The sequence below is a fragment of the Leiobunum rupestre genome, chromosome 4 (genome assembly GCF_980474605.1).
Source record: "Leiobunum rupestre chromosome 4, qqLeiRupe1.1.hap1, whole genome shotgun sequence".
NCBI lineage: Eukaryota > Metazoa > Arthropoda > Arachnida > Opiliones > Sclerosomatidae > Leiobunum > Leiobunum rupestre.
In genome coordinates this window covers 6,256,732-6,266,090 of record NC_143387.1, presented here as the reverse complement: position 1 = coordinate 6,266,090, position 9,359 = coordinate 6,256,732, and the positions used below count along the sequence as shown (strand labels likewise).

Here is a 9,359-nt window from a genome sequence, read left to right as displayed (position 1 = left end):
GAATTTAACCGGAAACTTAAAATAACACCGAAACGAAGTTATCCCATAACTTCTGCGACACCAGGACCCCGTCCTGCAGAAATTCGTCTTACGCGCCAAGAATAGGAATGATTCGTTTATAGTAATGTTCTAACCTTTTAAAGAAATTGACTAGTTTTTTTACTGTAGTCCAACTTGACAGAAAATAGTAACTTAAAAAATAAAGCTCGGTGTGATAGGGATTGAACTTTATCCCGTCGAGTTTGAATATTTAATAATAGAGGGCGCCACGGTTTCAAATATTTAACGCTGCATTTTAGAATTAATAATTATTGTATTGTAAGTAAATAAACATTTTGACGAAAGTAAGTAAACAAATTTATGAATTTTTTTCCCCAAAAGTTAAATAATCGTTACAGAGCGCGTTGTACACAACTTAAAATTGTATTCATAAACGACCCTTAACAGTTCATAAGTAAATACCGATAGATAAAAAAGTAACTATGTGGACCACCCAGGGGTTAAACCCTTTAACCCTAAAACTGCGCTAAAACAAGATTTGACCTTAATAATTTCATGCTTAAAAACATAAACTTCATAAACTATTAATATACTCTTCCGCTTGGGCCGAGTTTATAATTTTCAGTGAAGCTTAACATGTATCGGTGATTCTGTGATATAACGCTCACCTGACATGCAGGAGAGCTCGGTTTCGAATCCCGCTTAATACTATCGCAAATTGATCAAAAAAAAACATATACCGTGAACATTTGGTGGAAACCCTGCCATTTGGACGTTTAGACGTTAACCGTAACCCTCAGCACTCGCTCCGTCTTAAAAGTCAATAACCAGTAGCAGTTGGAGTGTAGTTACCCAGTACATACAAACACACATATTATAGAAGAAAACGATACAAACGCACGATGCCACACAACAACGCACGATACAATATCATACACAATGATAAAAACGCTTCCCTAACTGCATAACTATGTACGCAAACTGCAAGAAAAGATGTACGTGGTTCTGGAAATAAAAGCGTTTAAGCAAACGTGTTACCAAATCCCAAAAACTGCGAACGCGGTGATGGCACTTTTCCCCGGAAGTGCGAATGTGTTTCCGCAGCGAACAACAGACACGATGATTGTAAAACCTCTCCGAGGGAACATATTTTCTATGAGTACATTTATTTGGTAAGAAACAATATTTTTTCCTTTACAGATAAGTGTTTTACTTATGTGTTTAAAAATGTAGGTACAACACCAAAACCTCAACATAAAAGAACGTTTATCAATTAATGTTTCAACCATTTTGTAAAAAATCAAATGTAGGTTTTCGCATTTGGACAAAACACACCAAGAACAATTTAAAGTCTACTAGTAGTCACATGTCAATTATATACTTCTTGTTTTTAGTTGCTGATTAAAATAATGTTTTTTGTGCATATCGTTTTTAGATAAGAAGTGCGCGTTAGTATAATATTTGCATAAAAGAATTAAAAAAATGTTTTATTCGATGGGAAATTGTGGGTTATTTTGACACAACTTTTCCACGACCAGTGAACATACAAGTTAATATCAATTCAAATCATACGTGTGGATGCATTAAAATATCGTAAGGAAGGACAGCAATTAAAATCAGGTAATGTTTTTTTACTTACATTATATTTACATTAATAATGATGCATCATACGTCAAGGTTTTCAACCATTGTTGCTCAATTTATTAAGCCCAAGAGCCAGTACGCGTTCGGATTAGTTTACCATGATAAACTCTAAATATCTCGGGCTTTTCAATGGAGAAACAAAGGCGCGCAATCAAGCTTAAAAAGAGAATTTAGCTTGTTAATTTGCAAAGAAAATTTAATTATTTTGTGTACAATGCAAGACTATTGTTTATTGATAATTTAAAAACATGGTTACTATGTTCTATTAATCGAAGATGCGGATGTATTTCTAAATGGTTTTGGTATAATTAGACAAGTAATTGTCTAAATTCACAATTTCAAATTAAACTTCTTAATGTTGCATTAAAATAACACATTTTTCCAAGCCTCTTTCGCATCTTGATTAGTGCCAGACAACATTTACCTTAACTACAATGTGATATTACTTCAGATAAATAATTTTCTCTGACGGACTAAATTTCCGGTGGTTGCCATACAATCCATCTGCTTTTGGATAATGCCACAGATAAAGCTTATTTTCCACTACAACAGATGGCACTCTGATAAAAATCGAAGTTTCAGTCTATCTATTCTTTATTTTAGCCTACAGCAGAGTTTTGTACCGGGCGAGACGGAATTTTTAAACTTGGTTTCCACTAGGGCTCGGCATGATGTATTTTTCTTTACGCGCGTCTAAACCTTCATACGTTCAAAAGTTCAATGACTCGCTGTTTCGCGCCCTAGTGAAAGCCGAGGCTTACGCGTCTTAAAAATTTATTATCGTGGCATCCCACATTTCGGCGGGGTTCCCTGCACGCGCTCACTGTGATCACGATATAGAGAGCATGAATTAGGCCTTAATATATCTGTGGGATTCGAAGAATGCGTGGTCATTCTATAAATGGTGCACAGTAAATTGTAGCATAAGGAGCTTAGTTAACTGACTTACGTGAAACATATTTAATAACGTATAGTGTTACGTACGGAAAACTCCATGATCAGTAATCATTTTCGAGATATAGTTGTTATAATAGATCGAAATGGAAATTCACTGGGGGTAAAATTTGTTCCCCTTATATTGTGGAGCATCGCTTCCCTGACGTCATTACCTCATTTGCCCCATCGTCTTTTGCCTCACGCTCAAGAGCTTAAGGTAGGACGACGGAGCAGACGACTTTATGACGTACGCGGTAGGAGTCTTAACCCACAAGCATTCGGAATCGAATTTTTTTCGTAGAAATAGAGACTGCTTTAGATCTTTCACTCTAGTAAACAACCGTGACAGAGCCTTCTTGTGATTAAAATATAAAATTCGTTGATCCACTATCGTACGTCATATCAATGTATTTGGACCAGACGTCGCTAAAATTGCTTTCGTTTAAGTTTACAGATATAAAATTACTAATCTCAACAAAATGGAAATTCAACCTCAAGAAATAAACGGTCACCGTGACGACGGAAATTGCGTCAATCCAACACCCCATCAAGAAGAATCTACTTACCCCGCCGCCCAGTGTATCACGTCGATTTTATCCAGAAAGGAAAACGAAAATCACACTGACACGGTTTTCGAACGCGTTTCAGAGTGGGATTTTGAATTACCGGAAGTTCAAATACCTCGTCACGGGCACCGTCAGAAGCGACGTCTGTACAGACTCTCTGTAGACGCTTTCAGGAGAAGAGTTCAAATGTTGTCCGCAATAACGGACGCTTACCAGGACTCTGTTGATCTATTTTGCACGGGCTTAAGAAACACTCATGACACGGAAATCAGACTACTAAGGCTACTTAGACGATTACCAGGCTCCGTCAACGATCTGACCATGTCACGTTTGACGTCCGATCTACTACGAAACACCAAAGATCAAGCTATTAACCATTTACTGGGCGTTTCCATGGGCTTGAAACAAGTGAGTCAAGTCATAGAGCTTCTGAGAAGAGTGTTTCATGGTCATCTACTCGAGGATCTGCTTAATTGTCCCTATCAGGCTGTGTTAGAATTCAAGCGCGTCACTGACTATCACAGCATAAATTCGCGGATCGTCGCAGAGTTGACTAAAACCATAACGAGGTCGGATAGGCACTTTCACCAGTCGTACTTATTCGCCGCTAAAGAACTGAGCCAACTGCTACTTGCGGCTGCCGTTTATAAACCAAAGTATATGTAGCCTAATTTAAAATTTATTTTAAAGCACAACCAAAATTAAGTGTAAATTTAATAAATATATGAAATAAGAATTTTTTGGTTATATTTTCATAAACAAGCTCTTTTGAATAATGAATATAAAATTCAGTTTTATACGAGAATTGGGTCGCGGGTAAATATCGCTAAAGTTAGTTTCATTCGTTTTCTTTAGTCGACTTTTTGGCGACGGATTTAACATCTATCCGGCTTTATTTTATGGTATCAGCTGTCGGTCTACCCTAAAAGTTTTAAACCTCAGGTATTTGGTGTGGAACGCCAACGTTTGCTGCGCTATCCACTCTTGCCTTTGGCTTTAAAAACGTTTGGCACCATTGTACACGTAAATTTGAAAAATTTAATTGGTCTTCCATAAAGATTGCTTTGCAGGTTATATTCTTTTTAATATATTTAAGTCTAATCCTAAATTATGTATGTGTTATTTCGGCGTGTTTCGTTTCTTTGTGGGCTTCCTTCGCAAGCAACTATTTGTGCGACGTTTGAACGCTTGTACGTCCTTTATTTTTTCCAGATTTAATGAAATAACTCTTTTTTCATATTAGAAATTATTTTAGTTCTAAATTTTACAATTAAATAATAAATATGTTTTTGAAATTTTAATTTTATGTAACCGCCTCGGTTGCATTCTCTTGTTTTGTTACAATAATTTGTCATTTTTATTCCAGTTTATATTTTATGTTAAGTCCCCGAGTGTTTCCAGGGTCTGTATAATATCCGTTGTGTTTTGGATCTGGGAAACGAAGTAAGTCTGTGTGAATATCCCCTCAAACTTTCCGTTATCATATGTCTAAAGTTAAGTTGACATAAATTACATAATACAATAATAAATTAGTAAGCTACGCAAAAAGTCAATTTTTTTTTAAATAAACTAGGTAAAGTACCCCCCTGTTATAATATGGAGATTTCTTAATCTAAGAAATGTTAACTATTTTAAGTAAAAATTAAAGTTTAAGTCGTGTACATAATAAAGGTTGGCCCCCTAGTCATTTTAAACAATGAAGTCCCCAAAGAGCTATGTGGCCCGAGGTTTAAGACGACAAATGTGATTTAAGTGTGATCTCCATCAAGTTTTGGTCAACTATTGAAGTGAAATGTAAAGTAATGTAGATTTCAGTGTTAAGCCTAGGCCCCAAAGAATTCAATAGATGGAGGCAGGGAGGAGAGGTGTTATTGTCAGTTTAAGAGAACCCCACGCAAAAACCTTAAAAAGCATCACAAAACTTCCAAAAATAGCCTTATTATAAACAAGGCTTTCGAGAGAGAAACTCCGCTTAACAACAAGTCAAGGACAGCTCATATGATCACGGACCCCAGCAACAACGTCATCAGAAACGACCAAGTCACATAGACCCGAAAAAGTTTGGCCAAAGGCGTAAGCTAACCCATCCATCCCAAATACCCAATGCCCAAGAAGTAATGATGTACAAGACCGAGGGCATTAAAAGGACCCCGCACCCTCGAAACAAAAAAGAAAACCAGGAGAGAAACCCCAAGAGACTCGCAGACGGAAGCTATACTCCGCCACGGCCCGACCCTTCACTTAAAACTTAAAACTTTAACCCAAACTTAGAAATTTTAGTGAAGTCTAAATTAAATTAAGAGATCCCCTCGCATTTAAACGTCAATCCCTGATGACATCCAGCGAGTTCCCTGACGTATCCAGCTACGAAAGTCAATGAGTCCAGAGAGAATCCTAATCCAAAGAGAGCGAGAGACGTAAATCCGATCCAGAGCCCGAGAATTCCGTTCAGGGGCGAAAGAGTTAGCCCGCCGAAGATTGCAGGGAGCCTACTTGAGTAATCCGGAAATCCCGTAACCCGGAACCCCATAAACCGAAGAGGCTACAGCAGAGTCGTCAAATTTCAGAGAAAGAGTCCCCCGTCTTCTATAACAACTTCGGGTCAAGTGACGCATCGTGAATCAGGAGAGAAAGAGGGCTCTGGGAGACACTGCGATCAGCTGCCTGGATTCATCCCTTGCCGTTCGAAGAAAGTGCAATCCTTTCCGTGTGCGTTTGGACGAAATGTATTTTTGTTAAAACGGTTAATAAAGATAATTTTGATTGAGATCGTACTGTTTTTCCGTCTGAGACTCCACAACCTCCTCCTTCCCCTTCCCTTTTTATAATCATTTTCGGTTGGGGCCTACAATACCGGACTATTAACATCACATTTGATTAATTACCATCTAATTACCAAAACGCTCCGACGGTCGAGGGTTATATTTAATTTATATTTATGGTAGTTAATGGTCAATTATAATAATTTTTTCTCTCTTTTTGTGTTCGCTTCTAACATGTATCTGCATATTTTATCTTTTATGCCTCGTGTTATCGTAATTTGTACGATACAATTGTTCTCCGTGTAACCTTTATTTCTTATTTGTTATAATGTTACCCTATATAAGGTCATAAATTAGTAACTGCAGTTTTTTTCTTTTGTTCACTTTTATCGGTTATTGCGATTTTCCATTGATATTTTCTAACGTTCATTTACGCGAACGCCGGTACAGCTGGAGGCGTGACATCTTCGGACTCCTGTTTTTAGTATTAACTAACTGTAAAGAAACCGGCTCTTTTGCCTTGCTTTCATTGCGGTAAATCCTTTAAAAGTCTGAATGGTCGTTATGGTCGTTCCTCAACTTGTGTTAAACCTACCATTGAGTCCCACGACCATCCTTTATCGTCGTCCTCCGGCGGGTAAGTGTTTTCCGACCTCATCAGCTTGCTTGCCAATATGAAGTCAACCCCATTGAGTTGAGAATAATATAGAGCCCCAGACCAGATTTTCTACATAGGCCTTAAGCTATTAGTGGCAACGGGACTGAAAATCAAGGAACTTTATCAAAGTACACCTGGCGCCACCTACTTTCGATGAACAGAAATAAGTACAGGAAACTAGCGGGGGAAAAACGCGTCTTTAAAATTGGAGTGACTTTTGTTTGTATGGATTAATGATCATCATTTTAAAAGTTTTACTATTCGCTAATTATAATAAAGAAAATAAAGGGTTTTTGTATATTTTTGTTACTTTTTGAATAATATTTGACATAAAATAATCATATAATGGGTGGGAAATGTACAATTTGCTGTTGTAAAAACAATGGGAGAAACTAAAACGTTTCTTGGCATAAGTTAGAATTCGTAGAAAGTTAGTTTATAATTTAATTTGTTTAAAATTACCAAAAACACAGTTTTGTTAAAAATTGGCTTGAAGCCAGTGGAAAAGCAGAATGGTTACCAAAATAAATGGACGTAGTTTGTGGTGAACATTTTGATGAACAGGACTTCCGAAAAAACACTACCATAAAACTACTTTTACTAGAATCACTTAAATTAGCTTCCAGAATTGTACTATTTTAGAAAATAAAACATAAAGGGTTATTTTAATAAACTAAGCTTAATTACAGTAGACAGAGAACATACAGTAGAAAGTCGAAACATCTTATAGAATCTTGCCTCCAATTATTTTCTTACGGTTTCTCATCACTTTGCAAGTATATCGTGCAATGGGGTAATTGAAAATGCTCAATAAATGACTTGGGTAATAAGTCTTGGAATCAGGGCCGTGCTTATGGGGGGGAGGGGCGAGCTGGGTGGTCGCCCAGAGCCTCTAAAATTTTCCCATAGGGATGTATATACCGGACGGCCGCTACACTCAGTTTCGCCCGGGGCCGCGAGACCTCTAAGCACGGCCCTGCTTGGAATATATAGAATCCTTCCACTTATCCACCTCGGAAAAGCTTCGAGGCTTTCTAGAAAATTCTACGGGCGTGTACTAAGAAAGGTTAAGCATTCTTTCTGATAATTGAGTTAAGACGTTTCTTTTCTGTTTTACTCTAGATTTTGACCTCATAAGTTCGTTTATTATCCTTTTTACGCAACCAATACAAATTAAATGCATGTAGTCATTTGGAAAATCATTTAACATATCAATTGGTAAAGCGGTGAGTGGGGAATTGGCATTATTCAAATGGTTCTCTTTTGGACTTTGGTAGCGAAAACTAGAATCAGTTCTTAATGGGGCATCAAATTGGGTAACAATAACTTTATCTTTCAATAGTCCTTTTTCTTTCCAAAAAGTACACGAAAAATAACCACCATGTTATTTTACACTCAGCAAAAAGGCTTAAGCTGGCGCATCGCAAATAGAAGGACCCAATAGTTTTTTCTATAAATTTTTTACGCTTACCCAACTTGTTAAAAGTAGAAGTATTATGCTTGTTTTCCACTGGCGCGCGCAACGACGCGTTTCTCAGCTTTGAAACGCTCAAACGATTTTACGCGCGTAAAGAAAATAACATTATGACGCGCGCTAGTGGAAAACAAGCTTAATATGCTTCTCTTACGTCACAAGACTGAGCTTTGGTGGAATTATCTTAGCACGCGCGATTTGTTCGAGCGTTAGAAAATAGGAAGCTCCTCGTGATGTGAGCGCGCTCGTAGTGTTGGAGAAGGTAAATACAGTGACGTAAGAGCTACATTAAAACAAGAAGGCCAGGTTACATTATAGAAAGAACTTTTTAATTTTTTAAATTACCTCTTAAAAATGTAACCCGTTCTCAACAAGTTTTAAGCAGTCTAATTCTGGTAAACCTGATCTAAGCTTTTGATAAAGGCCATCCATTAGACCGATATGGCAATAACTCCCGTTATCTAAACTTTCTACTCTAGTACTGGCGATACTACGGAGTAACTTGTCTAACGACGTCTAACCCATTTCTTGCTCGCCGCTTCATCTTATTATGGTACCAGTTCGCCCTCAACTGCTTTCTTGCACCTCAATTTTCCCCGTTTCCAATTCATACTGAATTCATACTTTTCCATCTAGTCACTTGTACCCCTGTAGTATGAGCTTTATTTATGCTCGTGGAGCAGGGGTCTATAAATACCAAACTAATCTGTTCAAAGTCGCGTTAAGGAGGAATATCACGAGGAACGAGCAGTTAAAACCTTAAGTACAATCCTTTTTACCTCTCCGAGGGGACTATGTCCCGGCCCTAGGAAGGATTTTACAATCACCGTGTCTGTCTGTGTGCTGCGAACGCGTTACCGGTGCAAAGTCGAAAAACCGTGTTGTCAGTTTAAAGGTTGGAAAAACAACCGTGTGACGGTTGGGTCGGGTTGCGTCTGGTTGTTTTCTTCGTTAACCTTCAACGTCGCGACGGTTGCAACTCAGTTTTATTGGAAATTTTGTTATTGTAATGTTTATGTGAAGTGTGGGAATATAGAGTTCGTGGTATGGCGGTTATGGGTGTTGAGTTTCTTGTGTTTTGTATGTATGGGTGTTTTCTCTCCAACTTCTTCTTATTGATTTTTGGGAGGGACCGAGTGCTAACGGTTACGGTAAACGTCTCAACGTTCAAATGACAGGGTTTTCACCAATTGTTTACGATACTCGTCTTAGTTCCAATTTGCGATCGCATCGGGCGGGATTCGAACCAAAGCCCTCCTGCATGATATACGAGTGTTCTACCACAGATCCACCGATACATGTTACGGCTCATTGAAAAT

At 37.9% G+C, this 9,359-nt stretch overlaps 1 protein-coding gene across 1 annotated transcript; it reads left to right on the top strand.

Annotated features, from left to right (window-relative positions):
- The first annotated feature begins 1,464 nt into the window (after positions 1 to 1,464).
- On the top strand, positions 1,465 to 3,882 carry LOC149945951 (uncharacterized). The gene is made up of 2 exons (XM_090171905.1): positions 1,465 to 1,620; positions 3,035 to 3,882. Exon 2 carries the CDS (start codon positions 3,060 to 3,062, stop codon positions 3,810 to 3,812), a length of 753 nt encoding a protein of 250 aa, XP_090028031.1. The 5' UTR covers positions 1,465 to 1,620; positions 3,035 to 3,059; the 3' UTR covers positions 3,813 to 3,882.
- The last annotated feature ends 5,477 nt before the right edge of the window (positions 3,883 to 9,359 follow it).